The sequence below is a fragment of the Crotalus tigris genome, unplaced genomic scaffold (genome assembly GCF_016545835.1).
Source record: "Crotalus tigris isolate CLP2741 ecotype Arizona unplaced genomic scaffold, ASM1654583v1 scf7180000017576.4783729, whole genome shotgun sequence".
In the NCBI taxonomy this organism is placed as follows: domain Eukaryota; kingdom Metazoa; phylum Chordata; class Lepidosauria; order Squamata; family Viperidae; genus Crotalus; species Crotalus tigris.
Window position 1 is genome coordinate 1,714,004 of NW_024096487.1, and position 21,311 is coordinate 1,735,314.

At 41.7% G+C, this 21,311-nt stretch overlaps 1 protein-coding gene across 1 annotated transcript; it reads right to left on the bottom strand.

The window, feature by feature from the left end:
* Positions 1–1,786: 1,786 nt before the first annotated feature.
* Positions 1,787–19,912, bottom strand: MDK (midkine). The gene is made up of 5 exons (XM_039358428.1): positions 19,581–19,912; positions 5,500–5,579; positions 4,472–4,633; positions 3,773–3,934; positions 1,787–2,811 (listed from the first exon to the last, which is right to left on the bottom strand). The coding sequence occupies exons 2-5, from the start codon at positions 5,576–5,578 to the stop codon at positions 2,786–2,788; spliced, it is 429 nt and encodes a 142-aa protein (XP_039214362.1). The 5' UTR covers position 5,579; positions 19,581–19,912; the 3' UTR covers positions 1,787–2,785.
* Between the last annotated feature and the right edge of the window lie 1,399 nt (positions 19,913–21,311).

The window sequence follows — 21,311 nt, forward strand, 5'->3', positions numbered from 1 at the left end:
TGAAGGAATCCAGGGAGCAGCTGGTAGAATATTAGTGGCATTTTCACCATGGCTTTTTAAAATGGTCGTGGTCAAGTGGTAGAGATTAAGCTGTGCAATGCCAACTGTGGGCATAATTAGTCCCAATCCATCAACACCAACTCTTATTTGAATGGGCAGAGGAGCTGGGTTTTCCCATTGATGCCCCAATATGGTAAATGGGCAAGGATATTGTAAGATGCATTTCAACTTCTCCATCCCTGCAGAATCATTAAAGTAGGAACTTCATTCTACCAGGAACAAGGCAATGAATATCCTTGCCCATTTACCATATTGGGGCATCAACTTTATTATTAATAATAATAAATTATTTTCCCACTCCCCCCAGGATGTCCCCTGTAAATGGGCCAACTGTGGGCTTAATTATATATATAACAAACAGGCTCACAAATTGAAATTAAGGCATGCTGGATGAACAGAGAAAGGTGTTGCACTGTTGAACACAATGACTGAGTCTAAAATGCTGGCCTGGTGTATTTGTTACTTATTTACTAGTGAGGAAGCACTGTACTTTTCCTGTCCAAGTTAAACAGAGTTTAACATCCTGGATAATTAACACATAGTTGATTTGTTGAAAGGTGGTTCTGCTGTGAGATGTGAGTCACACTAGAGAAATCATATGTATACAAGCTTCCAAAAGTCCAAAAAAGTCATAACCACTGACCTGTCCAAAGATCCCTATTTTTCTCTTGTGGCTCATCAGGATCTGAAGCAATCAGATATCACCTCTGGTTGCCTAGAGCAGTGTTTTTCAGCCCAGTACTTTATAGATGTATTAGGATCACAATTCCCAGAACTGTGAGGCATATTTAGAACTGTGGCTATACTATACATTCTCACTTCCCTGTATTCTTAAAGAAGTTTAAGAAGAAATACCTGATCTAGCCATTGAACTAGAGAATAAACTATTAATCACAACTCAGGTGCTTGGCAACCAGCTTGCAATTACAATTGTTGCAGCAACCTGAGATCATGTCAATGCAAGCTTCTCATAAGCAGAGTCGATGGGGAAGCTGATAGGAGGTTGCAGGTTGCTCTCATAAATCCCTCCAATTCCCATGGCTTTTTCTCCCAAGGAACCTCCGGGCACAGAGATCTTGTCCTTGGTAGCTCCCACCTGCCCCTACTCCATGACGGCCCAAAGACACCCACCCATCCGCACTCTGTAGTGTCCACCCATGACACTTGCACATCTGCCTATACTCTGTAGCATCTGCCCACACTTCATTGTGCCAGTGCACAGCACCCACCCACTAGACTGCTTGTCTGGTATGTGGTTTCAACACCTCCTCCCACTTTATTGTCACATGAGGTCCTTACTTAATTACCCACATAGTCCTTGCTGTCAACAGGGATTGCTGAAGTGATGTGATCATGAAACAACACATTTTATGACTGCATCACTTAAAGAGAAAAGTTCTGATTTCAACTGACATCATAACCCAAGGACTACCTATATGGATGACTATACCCCACTCCATCTGCTTAAAAAGTGCCCCAAGGAAATCTGCGTAGATAGCAAGATCCTTCTCTTCTTCCAGCCTAGGCCTATCAGAAGTTTCATGGCTGTTCAGTATTGTTGGTTTTGGATAGACATTCCTTCAGTGATATTGGACAATGCCTCGATATGTACCCATACCAATTACATCCATTGTTTTCTACCTGCTGCTACATTTGTGTACAGCCAATAGTCTTTTCCTTGTTCAAACTAGCAACTGTACAAACAGGACCCAAAAGGGAAACACACTGTTTTTGTAAAAAGATCTTTATTGGAAAAGGGGGAAACTGTGAAAAGCAGACAGGGTTTACCCAGCACCAGTAGAGGAGGGAAAGGCCACAGCATCCCAGCAGGAATACAGACAAAAGGGACTGAAAAGGGGGAACCAGCTTCATTGGCTCTGAGGGATCCTTTCCTGATGCTGAAAGGAAGGCAAGGTGTGTCTTGTGGGCAGAGAGCAAGCAAGCACAGCTCAGTGAGATTACTCAGCTGTGCTGCTCCTCAGATGGGAAGGCTGCCTATGAAGAAACATATATGCATTAGAGATGGGGAAGGGAAAGGTGTGTGCATGCACATACACACAGAGCATGCCAGGAAATAGGCACTTCATCCATGGGAAAGGGAGTGCAAAGCGATACCAAAGAGGTCTGCATTTTCCTACTGTACACAGTGCCTCTTTTAGGGAGGTAAGGCAGATATGGTTCCCCATCCCATTTCTACTGTGATTTCTCTCACATCCCTTCTCTTTCCTTGAAAGGGTTTCCTTGGGTGACTTAAAGAAAGGTTTGGTTTATGGCCGGAGGAAGCTATGTGGACAAACCACGGGAATTGCTATGATTGCAAGAGATTGCAAGATGCCAAAAAGCCATCTGGCTTTGACAAAGAAACCCATAGGTGGAGAGCTTTAGCAAGACCTTGTTGCAGCTGACCCCATTTCCAAACATCATGCTGCATTCAGGGAAGCAAACCAGAGCAAAGGATACTGGGACACACAGAGAGCAGAGAGGACAGGAGGTGGAAGAGAAGTTAAGGGAAAGGCAAGCAACACACTTCTTTAGGAAAGGGTGGGCTTGCATGCTATAAAACTAAGGATATTGCAGTTAAAGATAAGGTTGTGTAGGCTGAAGAATAATGGGGTTTGGTAAGGTATTGCCAAGCTGGGAGAGGCCAAGCTGCAGCTTCAAGTGGCGTGTATCCAAGTGGGTTCAGGCACCATGCCCTGAAGATGGTGGGACTGTATCCATCATACTAGTCTTTCCCCTTTCCTTTTCTGGCTGCATGAAACAATTAAGGAGGAAAAACATTAGCACGACACATTACATGAAGATTATATGCCTGCATCACATCAACCCATGATTTGCATAAAAACCAGATATTGAATAAAACACACTTTGCTGGACACAAAGAACCATAAACAATAGTTTCAAGCTATCCTGACAGGCTTCACATAATCTACACCCAAACCAAAGAAACCATAATTTATTTGAGTTGGCAGGTTCTTCTGCTTTTCCATAGTTGCCAATTGATTATGGCTCATATGACCCATTTTGAGGGTCTGGCACATAAATAAAGCCACACTTATTATTTTTGGGCTCCTGCACTCCCAATCTCTGTGGGAGAAACTTAAGATGTTTGGATTCCTTTACTGTATCATTTTCCCCAATTGCTGCCCACCAGATATGGAGAACCTCTAACTACCAGAATGCCAGTTGGGAATTCTAGGCATTGGAACAGGTGCTGCTTGCTTTATCTTTTCCAGCTCTCACTATGCCCCCCCCCAGGAGGCCCTACAGAGAGAAGAAATGAGGATTGTGGGTGACCTCAAGTCCTTTGGACACAACATGGGCACATCCATATTACTTTCTTAGCCTACTACTGTCGTGTACTTTCTGTTATGGGCACTCTCCTTAGAATCCATAAAGGTCTCTGGCCAAGTTTGTTTATAATGTACTTTGAAGAGCTACTTTGTATTTTGTAGCTCTCCAAAGTACATTATAAACAAACTTGGCCAGGGACCTTTATGGATACTAAGGAGAGTGCCCATACCAGACCAAAATCTCTTTGAGCAAAAGGAACCCTAAGAAATTATAATAAGAACCATGACTGGCAACCAGAATAACCATCCATGAATTCCTAGCCTTCTAAATGCTAACCATTTCCATTCTGGTATCACTTAGCGGCATGAAAAATAAAGCACCAAAGGCTTTACCAATGCTCTTCTACAACTACACTGACCTTTGGATTTTGACTTGGTCTTGGGAGAGCAGGGCTTAGTCACTTGAATAGTTTCCTGGCACTCGGCATTGTAAAGAGCTTTCTTCAGAGTACCTGAACGGGCCTTCAGACCTGTTGCAGGGTCACAGCCACCCCAGTTCTCAAACTTGTACTTGCAGTCAGCTAGGGGAGAAGTAAGAAGAGTTAGATGTATGTAGGATCCACAACAAACCTAGATCCAGCTTGACTTCCCCTCACCATCCATTTTTCTAAAATGAGAAACAACCCAGATGCCCAGGAAATGAGCACACACTTCACAAACTCATGAACCACTGACATCCACCGCAGAGCTATCAGGACTGCTTGGCTAACGTGACAAAGGGAAGCTTCTTATATTCTTAAATAGCAAAAGAACTGCAGCTTCCAGAAATTAAAAATAATTTCTTTCTGAAAAGACCAGTTGGTCTCAGAAGCCAGAGGATATGATTAAAATGCTTTTAATATGAAAACATAACAAGAAGCAATGGAAGAAGCCAATTATCAGAGCCAACCAAGGCAAACGGTTACTGCATAGACACAAACAATGGGTTGACATACAATGCAGGTATTAAGTGTTTGGGTTTATTCTCCCACATTTAAACTTGAAAACAATTTGGCTGGCTTCCTGAGGCTCTGATAAGATTGTTGCATCATCTTCCTCTAAAGCAGATGAATGCTCACCTCCAAACTCCTTCTTCCAGTTGCATGGAATCTTGCATTTCAGCTTCTTGGTCTCATCCTGACACGTTCCCTCACGGAAGCCCACACCACAGTCCTTGCTGTTGGGGATACAAGGGCTCCAGCGCCATTCCTCACAATCGGAACCATTTTTCTTGACCTTGTCTGCATGAAGAACAGGCCATCATTTCAGACTCACGAGAATTAGCCTTCTCTTTTCTTATAATCTATCTTGAACCATTAAAAGCAGCCTATCTTTCCTCCCCTAAAGTAGGATGGAGGGCTCTTTGGGGTCTTCAAGTTAGTACCAACTCCACTGACTGCATGGCAGCAGTTTTATTAGCAACGTTTTGGGGGAATTCATTGCAGTTGCCTTCTTGCTAGGACTGAGAGCAAATGAGCCCAAAGGCACCCAAGCTGGCTTCATGCCTATGGCAGAACTAGAACTTACCATCTCCCTGGTTATTAGCCTAGTACAATGGTGGCGAACCTATGGCATGGGTACCAGAGGCAGCACTTGGAGCCCTCTCTGTGGGCACACGTGCCGTCGCCCCAGCCTTGCCTCCCCCCGCGACCCCCTCCTCTCCAGCAGTCCCCCCCGAAGGAGACTCGCCCTTGAGCGAGGCCCACGCGGAGCAGCGCAGCCAAGGACATGGCAGCCAGGCAGTGTAGACAAGACTCTGCCCTCACACCCCATCATGCAGTTGATGCTGCAGGGCACGGGCATAGGGTGTGGCCGCCATAGCGCTGTGAGCTGCCTGGGCGATCTGCGGCGGGCCCTGGAGGCAGTGAGTGGTGCTGTGGGCAGGTGGGATGGGGGATGGGGGGACAGAGCAGGGGGAGAAGCTGGGGTGGGGCCAGTTTTTGGGCACTCGGTCTCTAAAAGGTTCGCCATCACTGGCCTAGTACCCAGAAGAGATATGTTGCTTGCTGTACTTTTTAGTCCACTGAAAGAAAGCCTCACTGAAAGATGTCTTCTGAAAATAGCCAACTGTAAATAGGGACTTACCAATCACAAATATGACACTCACCCTTCTTATTCTTGCCTGCTTCTGAAGATACAGCCAGAAGGATAAAAACCAGAAGGAGAAAGAGTCCACGGGCCTGCATTCTGTAAGAGGAAAAACACTGAAACCACTGTTGGCACAAAGTATATTCTAATCCCAAGAAAAGAGCTGGTAAGATGGAAGAATGTGAGAAAGGGGAGGGATATGATTTTCTGCTGACATGGTTCCTGGGTCTTGTGCAGCCTGGAATGTAAACATGCAACAGGTTAAGCTCCCTTCATCACTTCGTTACCACAGCAGGAAACATATCAAATGCTACAAATCAGTAATTCAAGTTGTAATTAAATTCAGAGGAAAAAGGACATTAAAAAAAATAATTGCTATTTCAAGTTCATCCAATTTCCTTAAGGCTCTGATTTGCTGGCAAATGCTTAGCATTTTAAACCTTGCACTGGAATCATCTATTTAGCTTTTTTCATTCAAGGGAACAGAAGCAGATGCTTAAGATGAGAGAAGTTTCTTTTTCAAAATAAACAAAGAAAATAACTCTAATGAAACATCACCACTTTTTGCATAAATTTGCATGATGCTAAAAACCAACTTAGGTAAATGACTAATTATGTTCTCCCATTTGATACGAAGTGCAGCTGATATTATTGGTAAACAATGGGGAATTTTAATTTCTATCTAATGATAAATATTTAGCTGTCGATGACTCAATATATTTCTTTGAGGTTTTTTTCAACAATATGTAGTTTTTGTATTATAGTCCTTTGTATTTGTTTCAATTTAATCTAGCCTAAAAAGATAAATATGACCTCCAGTTGACTGTATCCATAACAGTTTTCTTAGCAGTATTTGCCACTATCTTCTCTGGAATATTTTTATCTTCCCAGTCCAGCCTACAACTTGGATATTCCAAATAATTACCTAATCCAAATATTGGAGCCCTGGCTTAACTTTTTCAAGATTAGCCAAGGTCAGTTAGATACTGCCATCTGCAGTAGATATTAATTTACATAGATTTTCTCAAAATCCTGTAAAATCATTTATCTATTTGTAATATGTGACTTTACAGTAGTAGCCAAAGCAGAAGTCCATTAAGTATAGGAATTAAATTTATTCTTACTAATCATATCATCCTAGTCCTTATTATAAGTTGCTGCCTATAGAACATCTTTACTCAGTTGCTGCAAAGGACAGTGGTAAATTACTGAAGACTATATAGTGCACGGGTGTCAAACTCGCCACGTCACATGACGTGTCGCGATGTATCGCAACTTTTTTGCCTTTGCGAGCAATGGGGTAGGCACGGTTTTGTTATGATGAAACTGTCATGGCGGCAGTTTGACACCCTTGATATAGTGCAGGGATAGGCAACCTTGGCTCTTTTATGACTCGTGGACTTTTATGACTCGTGTTGAAGACCATGAGTCATAAAAGAGCCAAGGTTGCCTACCCCTGAATAGTGGTTCCTGGTTGAGCTATCTGCTTACATCACAGTGCTATTAGTTATCAGGTTTTTTATCTCCTGCCCTCTCTCTGTTTTGCTCAGCTGGGCTTCCTTTTTGGTATTGTGTTGTCCTCAGGAAACCTCACAAAACTCTACACCTTCACTCACCATTCTTAGGGGGACAGCGGTCAATGGAAACACCTTTCACTACTACCAGTTGTGTCTTAAAGGTCCAGTTAAGGGGCATTTCCAATGCAGTTCCCCAAAGGAGAGGACAAAAACCAGATAAGATTCATACCCCCAATTTCCAAACAGCATCCCCTCTCTGGCCCTCCTAGACTTTAAATGTGGCACAACCAAGTAGAAAACTGGGAAAAACAAACCTGCCAAAGGGATTTATGCTGCCCCTACTTTTTGAAAAGCTGGGTGGGGTCTGATGGCTGGCAATAGCCAGGCCCTACTCCCCACTCCTCTCCGTGGCTACTACCGTCCCCTGATTTCCCAGTGTCTCTTTTATCTGGAGCTCAGCAGGCTGCCTGGTCTCTGCCAAAGCTCCTGAGGCTACGGAGATCTCTGCTGCTATGGAGCCTTTATGTATCTCAAAAAGAATCCAGAGGGGGAAAAGAAATCCTGACAGGCAGTTTTGAGAATTAAAACAGAAGATTAAAAATAAAAGCTCGCCACACCACAATCAGATCTCGTGGGGAGCTTTAGAAGGCAGGCTGCTCCCCCTGCAGGTTCACTTAATGTCAGCCTATTACCATATCCCAACAAAGAGTCTTTTGGAAACAAGCGTCCCACCAAATTGTGTATGTGCACACACATCCCACGAAGAAGAGGAATGGCACATATGCACAAAGCTATGGTGCAGGGGTTGTTTTTGCTCAATCACTGTTACTTTGCAATTTTCCTCCAACTCCTCAACGACGTATTTCAGTCATCCTTCTTTCAGCTGGTTTATAAGCTTCCCACATACATGGAACTCCACAATGGTGATTCTATTTATGGGTGCAAATATAATTCTTATTTACCCAGGATAGCCAAGAGCAGCCAACAGTAGATCAAAGAATAAAATCTAAAAGGAACGGTAAAATCTTTTGGTTGGGTCTCCCACACAAACAGAAAAATGTGAGGATAAACCAGGAAATAAAACTTCGTTTAATTGCACAGAAGTTGTAAAAGCCAAGACATTCTTTCCCAAGGTTTTTCAGTGGTATGGCAGGGGCATGAAAATGACCAATATACGATGTGGAGCCTTTTAATTTGCCTCCTGAATGCAGAAACATGGCCATTAAAGATTTGCTTGATTAAGTCAATTACAGTCCTTTGCTCAAATGGATAATTTCAGTTTCAGATTCAGTGGCTCCAATGTGGTTAAAAAATAATCCACTGAAAAAATGAGGGCAATACTCTGTCAAATAAAGTTTTCAAGTTCCCCGCATTAGCATTTTAATTATAAAATTCAAACTCCACGAATCAGCAAAAAAAATTAATAACATGCATCTTTTTGCTTATTCATTTTAAGTGTTATTAGAAAAAAGGCCATTGTGACATACAGAGTGATCGGCTTTCTGATCTCAGCTTTCCCGGGCTAGTGTCCTCCAGCAATACAGCTGCCAGCTGAAGAGGGCAACACAGGAACATCTGGAGAGCACCAGATGGGAGGCTGCAACTCTAGCCCACTGCCCACAGAAGCCAGAGGGGTGAATTGTGTTTTGTTTTTAAAATAAAATATCCAATCCAGTTGTTCACTTGGCATACACAACTGCTAAATCCAGAGTGCTGAATAGATGCTCATTATGAAACTGATTTCAGGCAAGGGTTAAATGGTGGGCCGGGCCATGAGGTCTGGTAACTTTGCTTGAAACTCTATCCAGAGGGTGAAGGCTTACTGGTTTGTTCACATCAGGTTACTTTGTATTTTCTTTTAAGATTTCCAACTACTCCAGGGGTATCCAGTATGCTGAATAATCTAGCCAGCACATGTCTTTCATTACTTGCACTCACAGGGCATTTAATCGGTGTTCCGCCACATCCCAAGCAACAAAGTGGAGAGAGTGGGGAAGGGTAGAGGAAGTAGGGGATCATGGACCCTAAATGGCATTTCAGACAAAGTAAGTTGGAAGTGTATTCACAGCCCTGCTGGAGGGAGTCTTTGCCCCCCCCCCTTTTCCACCATTGATGAGACCCAGTTGAAGCCTGCTGTGCTCAGTGGAGGGGAAAAAAGAGGGGTGGCTAAAGGAAAAAAAAGACACAATCAGCACTTTTGCTCCCTCCTCAACAGCCCCCCCCTCCCAGAGAGCAGGTCACCTCATTACTGAGGCTCCATTGGCTGCACCTGATGCTGAGAAGTTGTCAGATTCCCTCTGAATTGACCTGTCACAGAGAATTACACAGGCTGAAGGCAGATACCCTCCTCCGGTTCAGCTTTCAGCCTAGAGAGAAGCATCCCTGAGGGAGAGCAAAGAGCCTGTTAGGACACAGCCCAGGCAACTCTCTTCAAAGCCCCCTTCAGACAAGGGCAGCAGATCAGCCTTTAAGAGCAGCCCAAATCTGAACTCGGCTCTGATTGCCATGTCCAACAATGGACACGCCAGAGGCTAGGTCTGCTGCTTCTTTCTTAGATGCAACAAGCCATGAAAGGCTGCAGTTGGGGGAGCTTACAAAGCCCTGAACAAGCTGGTCTCATTGTTTCTTCTGGGTACCAGCCCTTCTTTAAAAGAGAGGGGTGACCCCTTAGCCCCAGGGCCACATGCAGCCAAATAAAGGCTTGGAATGCCCGTGGCATTTACAATTGTGGTTTTCAAATTGTGACTTTTAGTCACAAATACCATAGGGAGCAATTCAATCCACAAAAATCACATTTTGTCATTGTCCTCGATTTGCCCACTTCTTTGTTCTAACTCCATTAATTGTTGTCACTAATGCTTTGTGCCCCCAAACACCACGTGCTCTACATAGAGTTTGTCTTCTGGTATATATTTCCTTTGGGAGAAATGTTGAAATCCTGCAAAAAAAAAAAAAACCTGGCAAGTATGGTAAGTCTGGGTGAATATATTATCCTCATTGTTTAATGGGAGGAACACCTCTTTTTGACTAACTCTCACATTAGTTTTGCAATGCAGGTATGACAGTACTTCTATGCAGGTGTACCTATGGGGGACAGGAGTTGTTTGTCTTTTTAAAAAACAAGATGGCCCTTAGAGTTGCAACCACCCTCCTAAATGTACATGGCATGTACAATAGTGGTTTTTAACTTTCTCTGAAGATGCCCTGGTTCTGTGCATGTTTGTACCGTTCTGGTTTGGTGCTGGGCAACAATAGGCAGATATAACTTTTCCTTTCTATCACATCAGTAGCAGCAGGCATATTGTCTGAAATAATTCTGCATTCTGCCTGTTTTATACTTTCTCCCATTTTTCAGGCACTCCTAGTGCAACTTGATCAAACATGTGGCAAAACTTAAGATTTTTTTTCCCTTTAAAATGTCAGCACCATGTTTTCCCCCACAAGAAGATACTAATATTTCTTTTTCTTTAATAATTTTCACTATGGAAAATTGCCTTTTAGGGTTCTCCAGATAAATGAATTTGATGCCCTGTGGGATTCTTCACAGACACACACACACACACAGAGAGAGAGAGAGAGAGAGAGAGAGAGAGAGAGAGAACGGGAATAATGGCAGCTAGAGACAAGGAAGGAGGAAAATAATCATCTAAAAAGGCAATTGTACCCCTGTCCTTGAACTGGAATATTTTATCTAGCTGTCCAAAGGCCAAACAAGAAAATTCATGAGATGCCATCCAATTTTCTTTAGCTTGTTAAAAACCTTGGCCAGTTGATATATGCTTTTCCTCCTGCATAAAAAGCTTATTCTGACTGTGATGACAACATAATTTACCACAAGCAGGGAAACATTAACTGTTTATTTTCAGTTAATCTTTCATCACCCAGATTTCCCCATACCAAACTTACTCTTGCTAGTAAGGAACAAAACGTGGAGTTCTGGGTCTCCATTTTCTGACACACCTACTTTGGCCTCACAATACCATCTTCCATTAAGGCAAAATTTCTTAAAACCAAACTGAAGAAAGTGGTTTAATGTCCATTAGGATGCCAGAGATTTAGACTTGGATCAGGATAAATCTTAGCTTATTTTGCCAAATTTTTAATGGGCATTCTATTCAAATTATTTGGTATGGATATAGGAAGGAACTATGTCTGAACGCAAGTCATGTTTAATGTATTGAAAACTGATTAAGGAACAGAGGGGAACATGAGTGATTAATGTTACATGTTCATAGTATCGTGGTTTATGAAGATTGATGAATGTCTGAACTTGGCTTGTATTTTAAATGATAAGCCCTACCATGGGTACACCTAGTTTTATACTATCATCTTGATTTCATTATTTTCCAATTACCACCTGACTCTTGCTTATTAAATGTTTCAATGCTGCTTCAGTGGCTTATGGTTCTGTGCTTTCCTGAATTCCTTTTTCAGGAGACAGACGGGAGAAATACCTCAATCTGAATCTTTCTTTGACCATTTCAAAATCCAGAAAAGAACCGCCGTTCTTGCTCCCATACACTCTATGAGCATACTTGGTCTTACATGATTTTTATTTATTTTTTTATTTCTGACTGCAAAAAACCCTTCTTTCCAGATTCAGCAATGCATCTCCTTCCATTTCGTTAATTATTTCAGAAACAAGATTGATCTCCCAGCTTTGTGAAAACAGAATGTAATATCTTTAATGAAAAACACAACAAATCTGCTACAACATACTAGGTAGCAGGTGAAACCACGAAAAGGAAAATTATTTTATTTTACTTTATGGGATTTGTCTACTATCTGAAACCGAACTTAAGGCAAGACCAAGGTATTTGAACTAAGCTATTTAACTGTGGAAGGTATGCTAAAGATAAGCATATTATAGGCAAGTACAGGAACTCAGTTATTTGGCAGAGAGGAATAATCGCCTGGGCAATCTTTAAAAGCACTGTTTTCATGCCAGAATGTTGAAATTCATCATGCATCCTTCAAGTGCAGGACATCAGGTCAAGGTTCATGTCTTCTGAAACTTTTAGGGGGATGTGAGATCAGGTTCACATTACTTTTATTGTTCTAATTGATCAAACTGATAACAATTGTCTTGAGATAAATTCAAGATAACTTTCTCTACATTAACTTTAAATAAAGAATAGACTCAAGGCTACTACAAATTCATCAGAAGTGAAGAGAGAAAGAGAAAGCTAACAAAGAAACATTAATAATTACATCTTTTTTCTTAAAATATTACTGAGTTTACATTCACAAATTTCACCTTGTGTTCAGTGAAAGAAAATTGTTTGTACAAGTACAAACAATACTCTCTATCCTCCTTTATAGTTTTAGAAGCAGGGGTTTTTCTTCTTCATTTTTCTAATTATTACAATAAAATTATCTATTTGCAAACCAGGACAATAAAAATTAAAATATTGGCAGTAATTCTGCTGCATTCTGAAATATAAAACCATAAATAAATATATAGATATACAGATCAATGCTGCCAAATAAAATCATTTGAGAAGATTAATGTTAAGAAAAATCTAATGTATGGGCTATCACCCCAAATTTTCTTTTCCTTCAAAGCTTTTTTTTTTTAAATAAAAAGTGTTCTTGGAACTATCCTTTTCCAAATGACTCAATATTTTCCTTTTAGTATATTTAACCTTTCGATATTTAACTTTTAGTATAATTACATCTTAGAACATACTTAATTCCTACAACCTTTTTCAGCTTTACTGGCTGAGATGAAGCTGAAATTTGAGACATACTTTGGCAACATTTAGGATTGCTAAAGATGTGAGTAACCCTGGATTATGTCCACAGAAAACCTCCAAGTGATGTTGGAATGGGGTTGCAGGTGCCAAGCACAATAACAAAGAGCTTAGCTTGGACTTTCTCTGCCCAGTGAAGTTTGGCAAGCAAGATCTACTCCAGGTGCTACTTCAAACACAACTGTAGTTGCTCCACCATGTCTTCTTAATCAGATGAATTCTTAGGCATGCAATGAATTCTTTTATATGGGCTCTAAAAGACTTTGGCTGAAATTATAGTATTAAATTTAATAAATTCACTTCTGACTGAACCATCACAGATATGATACGCAAATCTAGAGAGTAAAGTTTCACCATTAACACTTTTAAAAATACCTATAAACCAACTGTTTTGAATTTTAAAAATGTATTTATTTGGTACACTTGTTTACTACTGAATCTGGAGCAATGTGTGTTGACTCAGCCTTCCATCCTTCCAAGGTGAGTAAAATGAGGACTCAGATTGTTTAGGGGCAATATGCTGTGTAAACCACTTAGAGAGGGCTGTAAAGCAGTATGAAGCAGTATGTAAGTCGAAGTGCTATTGTAGGATCACTTGTGTACTTCAGTGAACCATTTTTCAGCCACTGATCCATTTTGGTGACTGGTGGTAAATGAGAGGAAGCAGACGCTGAAGCACAAGCAGTTTTTGGTCTAGGCAACTGGCTGGCATAAAATGCAGGAACTGTGGCCCATGCATGTCCCACAGTTTGTGAATAATTGCTTTAGCCTATGTGTGTTTCTACTCCCAGAATTCTAATAGTTTGTCCAAAACAGCTAGAAATTTGGGGAGTCACAACACATTCTGAAGATTGCAGAAGGTCAATGTACAAGCATGTAAAAATATAAACCTGAAAAGTAAGCTGTTAAATACGGATATGTTTTTACCATATGCTTTATTTATCATCAGTCTAGATCAGACATGTCAAACTTGCGATGTCACATGACGTCACGCGATGTATCAGAGCTTTTTCCCCATTGCTGGCAATGGGGTAGACGTGGTTTCCTTATGACGTGTCTGGCCCGCGGGCCGGCAGTTTGACACCTCTGGTCTTGATTAAACATGGTGGCTTTTAAGGACTAGTATGAATATGAAGTGAAACCTTTAACATCCCGAACTAACACATTAATCCTACTTTTGGGACGTGTGTGCACATTTGAAATTTTGGAAATGTAGTATGAAAGTCCAACAAAATGGCTGCTGAACAAGCTCTTTCATTTCAGGAGCTCCTGTCACCAGGGGCATATGTTGCAAGGTTCTAAACCAGACATGTCAAACTCGCAATGTCACATGACATCGCACGACATATTGGAGCTTTTTCCCCATTGCCGGCAATGGGGTGGGCGTGGTTTCCTTATGACATGTCCTGCCTGCAGGCCGGCAGTTTGACACCCCTGTTCTAAACACTGCTTTATTAGAACAAGACCCCTGCATTGCTTCTAGGACATTATGTAGAACCTGTGTGGTTTAGCTCTTTTTGGGCAGGTTCAGTCCAGCTAAACTTGGGCTAAAGACACATATCACAGACATCATTAGACATAAAGACAATGCTGGAGCATGCTAAAAAAAAATTAAAACTACCCCGTTTATTGAAAAAAAATAGTTTATTACTGGCCCTCCAGATTTTGTCCGCTCTGTGACTGAGGAATCGACATATCCAGCTAGAACTAGAGCCCCTGTTATTGTGTCAACACCTGCAGCTATAAATTGATTACTTATTTATGCTATTGTTTTTTCCTGGTTCACTAACATCTCTATGAAACTATAGGGTTTTTACAGTAGAGTAAAACTAGAAGGACAGTTTCATGATACATATTTAATACAACTTGTCCTTAAGAGTCTATGTTTTACCTGATGTTCTATTTGGTAGATCTTATATTTCTAGTTTTTTTTTTAAAGGAAAACTTATAAGTGTAACATTTACCTTTTCCCCCAAATAATCCATGATTGTCATGATGAACATATAGCTAAAATGATAGGAATGGGGAAAAAATCCTGATACTCTTGATCCAGCATGAGGAAAAAGAACAATTCATTTTCATAACTATGTATAACTCACTTTACCTTCTCTTGACAGAATATTTTAGAATCAACAGATACTTTGGAGACTTGTCTAAATTAGGGGACGTACCATATTTGTTGAGATTCTCTAACCATTCAGAATAAAAACAAACAAACTCCAGGACAATTTTCTTTAAATATATAAACGCACACTTGGCAGCTACAGGAAATGTAAAGGATAGGTGTTTTCCCTAATTGTTCAGACTTCTTTGGGATATTTTTTCTACTCCATTTTGAGAACAACTGCATCTTTTTCCCCAGTCCTGCCTTACCTGTTTCTCTTTGTGTGTCTCTCCCCCCTCACGGCCCCCACCTCCCCTCTCCAATCATTAGCTACTCCTTCTCTTTAGTGAATCACATGCAAAATTGCCCACTTCCCCACTCTTTGCTTGAGCCTTCTCAAATTTCTGGAGCCCAGAACAACTCAATAATATGCAGTGTTCTTCCATTTTCCCACTCCAGATCTCCCTCTCCCCTGGCGGTCTCTTGAGATGCTTCAGAGTCTGCCTTTCCTGCCACTTTCTCCTATTTTTCTTTAGGTCTCCGCCCTTTCCTTTTCTTCACCTCTGTTCTTCCAAAGATATACAATCATTCAAAATAAAGCCATGTCAGCCACCTCCAATCTCCCTAGATAGGTCTGTGCAGCCACCTGGAATTAAGCTCCACTTGAATGTTTCTCCTTTTTATATAATTGTTGGATTGCAGTGATCTCGTAAAGTTAAATCCTCATAAATTGTTTCCCTACCATCAAATTAATTTCCAGGAGCCTGAAAAAGGAGAGAGCTGGAAATTGAGAAATGCATCTATCTCATTGAAGTTAACGGGAATGGTAGAGAGGCACAGAGTTGCACTTTTCTTAGGGACTTTGCTGCATCTGGTTTGCACAACTAAACTTTCCACCATATGTGCTCATTCCCTCCAATTATCATGCCCACCACCTAGCAAATAAAAGGAGGCATCCATCCATCAGCTTTTGCATGGCTCGCCCCTATCTGATAAGCTGAACCAACACTCTACACATGAATTCAATAAATTACCCATTGCCATTTCAAAACAATGAAAATTTCAGACAACATACTAGGAGAGAAAATGTATGGATTATGGACTGAAAGTAAAATAGGTTATGCTCTATTTCTGATACACAGAGTTGAAGAAAAGAAGTTTTTAAGAAGAGATTGGACAGCCATTTGTCCGAAATGGTATAGGGTTTCCTGCCTGAGCAGGGAGGGGGTTGGATCTGATGACCTCCAAGGTCCCTTCCAACATTATTATTATTATTATTATTAAAAAGAATTATTACTGCAGAGTGAGCCTTTAAAGTTGAGTGGGATTGTTAGCAGGCCTCCTCAATCTGGCTGAGAATACTGAGAACTGCAGTACCAAGCAAACACATCTGGGGTATACTGGATTGGAGAACCCCTGATAGGATATTATGACTGGATAGCTCAGACCCATCCTTTTGATCACTGAGAATGTTGCCTAGACAGATTACCCAGGAAAATAATACGATGGAATATTTTTGTGATGTGCCTATTTATTAAATTTGAAAAAAAAAAAGAGTCAAAAGTGACTCTGGGTGGCACACAGCAATCAGATAAAACCACAGATACAACCACCACTGGTATAAAAAATATAAAAATCTACATTAAGAAATAAACAATATTTTAAAAAATATACAAATCCCTAGGCGAAGAGAAATAAAAATGGCCATTATAATGGAGCCATCTTATCTCCGGTTCCCGGGAGCCCTAGGCTTGGTAACATAACCAAGTCTTTAGAGTCTTCCAGAATGTCAAAAGGGATGAAGCTAATCTAATTTTGTACTTTTCATTCTCTCCACACATAATCAGAAGCAAGTGGAACCCTAAAACGGTGCATTATCAAAGTATAATCTGGGGAAGTACAAGATAAGCATATGATTAAAACATGATTTCAAAGATAGGTGAACCAAAACAAACACAACCAAAGATCTCAATACTATCATGGTTTGTAAACAAATGTGTGCCTTCCCTTGCCCATATTAATTAAACCTATGCTTAGGTAAGGACCTAAAGTTAAGCAAACAATGATCAGGTCTATCAGAGCATGATACAATAATCCTCTTTTTTCCCCATAATAAGAACACTCTATTTGGGTATGTTAGTGGGACAAGGTGTCCCATTTTCATAAGGATAGTTCCTTCCTGGAACCTGCCATGAGGTGAAATATACCCAACTCACATTCTTCTCTACATTGAAAATGATACAAGAATTTGTGAACAGAAGTGCAGCCCAGTTACAAAGGAACAACTTTCTTCCAAAGTGTTTGCATTCTCAAGTTCTAGCACTTCTGTGGTGAGTCCTATCCTCTCTAGTTAATAAGCAAGGAACAAGATTTTAGGAAGCCTATCCTAAAGAAATGCCAGCAATCACTGAAATTTCTCCTTGCTGCATAAAATATTTTGGGTTTGTCTAAACCAAAGTTCACAGCTTAAATTACTTAGAACTGACTTAGAACTGCTAAACCTGGAAGGAATCTGAAATACAAGTGTTCAAAGCAACTCAAAATTACACTAAAATGACAACACATTCACAATAATGTTAAGATGCAACTCCCAAGTTATCTAATTGCTTTATGTTTGATGCAAGTACATAAATTATGGGATTCGTATCCTGATGCCACAAACACATGTTATCACTTGTCTCCCCTTGTCCCTTTGTGAGCATCTATTGCTTGCAAATGCTTACACTCCAATATCTATGCTTATTGCTGACTGGAAACCCCTTATGCACATTTTGCATAAAACAGAAAAAAATAATTTATGGTTTTGATAATAGGAAAAATTATAGAAATAAAACAAAGATGTTGTAACCATAGAATAAGAGGTAATTTTATGATTGTGCTTATAAATCGCTGTAAAGAAGATTGAAAGCTACATTTTTTTACTTTTTCTCCTTCCTTGCACATTTGGCTTTCTCTTTAATTTCTTTTTCTTATTTTATATTAGGTTGTACTAGTTTTTAATCTTCCTTTTTAAAAAAATGTTTAATAAAAATATATATTTTAAAAAGTTATCAGGAGCACCCTCCACTCCACACATACCTATAGATCTCCATTCCTAAGTACCATTTACAGCATTAGCCCACATAATTAGCAGTAACAAAAGCAGAAGAATTCAGATGTGGTACTTCAGAAATGAATATAAAAGGCACTTAACACAGATTTTAACACAAAGCTTTTAACTCCATTCACAGTCACAGCTCTTAAGGACCAGGTCTGTCAAGCGCTATTCATCTTGAAGACTCACTTTTATCTCTGAGCTGGGGGTAGCAAATACCAGAGGAACAATGATGGCAAAGGGTACATATTCATTCCTTGTGGAGGAGCTGACTGGCCACTGTAAGAAACAGAATGCTAGACTAAGGCCATTCTCAAACTGCAAGATTGTTCTTGTGTTCTTACACAGTAACTTTACCACCCTTGTGAGGGTAGTGAATATCTGTAGCTGGGGTATAGGATGAGGGTGAAGGTTTGTTCTCCGAACTTGTGAGTTAGTTTCCAAACATTTCATTACCAGGCTAGGTAATTTAGGGGTTAAACTCTGGTGAAGATGTTACCTAGCCAGGTAACCAACATACAAGCTTGGAAAACGAACTTCCACCCTCACTTTACTACTCTCTCTTTCAGTGTGTGCAGGCATCCCCTTTACAAATCGGTCTTGGTCTTTCTGATTAACTAGCGTGAAACTCGAAGAAACTATGCTCCAGGTGGTTCGAGCAAGTTGGTGCAGAGTAGAAAAGCTACAAGGAGGAAAACACATCACGGACCCAGAGGTCGGCGAACAATTACTTCAACTGGATCCAGCCAAGAGACGTTTTATTCCAATCCTTTTCTCCACACCCTCCAACACAAGCAGATTTTTAAAAGATATTGTTAAATTTGTTGGGATTCTCAGTCTCCGCCGGGGTGCTTGTAGAAGGCTGACTCGGGACATCCCGCAGCTCCGTACAGGTGGCTCCTTGAGCGAGGCTTCAAGGACCCACGCAAAGGAAGCTCTGCCTGGAAACGAATTTTGGCCCGCAAAAAGTTGCCCACCCGCGCACCACTCCATCCCTCAGCACAGATCTAACACGAGGCCGAGGGGAACAAAACCCGAGGATAGGACGGGGGGGGGGGAAACGAGAGGATTCGGGGTCGAAACCCAACAGGTCGCTACTCCCCTCCAGCCCTGCGCTCACTCAGGCGCGCTGCTAATCCGAGGAAGGGACTTCCTGGCTAACGGAGCATCCTCTGCTGGAGAGCCTCGGCGGGCGCCAAGCAACTGGTGTCGAAAGGCGGACTGCGGCGCTCCCACCCCTCCCAACTTCGTGGGCCCCCCCTGGATAATCTTACCCCCCCCACCCCGCCATCAAAGGTCTTCCTCTTCGAGAGCCTCCGTTGAAGCGGAGCTGGAAAGAGGCGTCCTTAAGGTGGACTTTCGCCCGGGGGAACCTTGAAACGTGGGCGCGAAAGAGAAGGAAGAGCGAGCGAAGAAGCTCATTTGGCAAAAAAACGCAGCCGGGCCTGCCCTTTCGGGGGTCCGGGGAGACGAAGACGGGGTGGGCTGGGGCTGCTCTTTTCACAGAGCGAAGGCTCGGAGGCGCCTCCTGCCTGTTTTTTTTTTTTTTTTTTTTGGGTGCCCCTCCCGGTCCAACCCGCGGGGCAGCGGCGAAGTTTCGCGCGCCGCGGGAACTCGCCCGGTTGGACTTGCCTGGATGGATGCTGAGGGCTGAACGGGCGCGTCCTGGGTGCGTCTCTCGCGGAAGGCTGCCTCGTGCTTTTCCCGGCCGCTTGACTGGCTCCGCTGCCCCGCCTGCCCTGCTATCGGCTCCTTATCTCCCTCGCTTTCCCTTTGTGTCTTCGAAACTAGTTTCAGCTGGTCACATGTGGACACAACCTTGCCTGGCGGCGGCGGCCTCTGACGTCACGCCCAGCTGACAACAAAAGGTGGTTTAGGGGAGCCCAAAGTTACCGCCGAGGCTCCGCCTCCCTCGTGGAGCCGCTGCAGACAAAAGGCGAAGCGGCCGGAGGGCGAGCTGAAGAGTCCCCGATTATGACCCGACCTCAATTCCCGCCCTGCCTTCTCTTTCTTTGCCTCGTGACATTTCCAAGGGCCTGGAAATTGCCCCCCTTGGCCTCTTCCGGCAGACCCAAAAGTTTGATTTTTCTCTCCCGAAGTATGAGGGATATGGTTTTAACTACTTGGTATCTTTTGAACGCTTTTGTCTTCTTTTCCACGAAGTATGCAGAAAGCTGCAAACGCCACATCCAGAAATGTTTTCCCTTGCTTCTTTTCCTTTTGTAAGGAAAGTTTTGCACAACTTTCTTTTATAATGAAAAAAAGACAAGTCGATGGTTCCATAAGGTTCCGGAACTGCTATTGTTAATTCATTTGATTTAGTGATACTGTACCTAATGTTCTTTCTGCATAAAACACTAATATATGTTTAATTTAAAATGCATCTCCGATTTTCCCTTGTGTTAAAGGTAGAAACCAAATGTGGGAGACTGCTCTCTAGCAGCTGAGAGTTTTCAATATCTTTTTGCTGCCATCTAAGAAATATCTGGATTTTTGCAGTCCAGATCTGGTAACTGTAACAAAGCAACCTAGAGGAGCATTGGTACAGATAGTAGAAAAGTTGCCAAAAAACATCTTCACATCTGATTTACTAGCCCTCAGTTTTAGTTAGGAAGGAATTTGCACCTTACTCTGGCAGGTGGTGGAAAATCTCCAAATGTATGAGAATTATAATTTAACTGATTTTATTACTTCTGTGGTGTTGTAAGCAAAACCTTGAGCCTGATGTGAGCTACATTCCACCATCATAGTTCGTGTATGGATTATTTTTGAGATTATAAAACTATACAACAATTTACATTTTTGCATCTACATGTATTGTGTGCATCACTTATTTGGTTTAAATAGTTCCTTCTACCTTCTCTTTATGGCTTGCACTGGGTTTCCTGCAGAACTGCATTTCCCCTCTAGTGCTGGCCCAACCAGTTCAATCATACTGAGAAAAGCTACTGGTTTTCCTCTGGTTTTGGTAGGTTGGAGGGGGTCAAAGCTAGGATGAAATTATTATCTCCCTTCTGAAAAAGTTGAAAACAGAGCCTTGGTGGTCCTCAGTTATTGACTTCCCTGTTCGGTGATTGTTCAAAGTTACAATGATTCTGAAAAAGTAACTTAATGACTTGAACATATCACAATATCTCTTTAATCATGCAATCAGTATTTGGGTGCTTCACAACTAATATGATTTACAATCATTGCAGCATCCCCACAGTCATGATCATCATTTGCAAGCTTCATGGCGGGCTTCCAACAAGTGAATGGAGAAACTGCCGGTACAATTACAGTCTGGCCATGTGTTGTCCCACTTAATGACTGTGGTTGTTAAGAGAGGACTACCTGTACTGTGATCTTTTAGTGTACTACATT

Excerpts from the sequence above, each read along its gene's own strand:
- MDK (XM_039358428.1), bottom strand. The coding sequence starts at position 5,578 with ATGCAGGCCCGTGGACTCTTTCTCCTTCTGGTTTTTATCCTTCTGGCT. Across the intron at positions 4,634-5,499 it reads AGCAGGCAAGAATAAGAAGG|ACAAGGTCAAGAAAAATGGT; the intron begins GTGAGTGTCATA and ends TTCTTCATGCAG. Across the intron at positions 3,935-4,471 it reads CTGGAAGAAGGAGTTTGGAG|CTGACTGCAAGTACAAGTTT; the intron begins GTGAGCATTCAT and ends CTTCTCCCCTAG.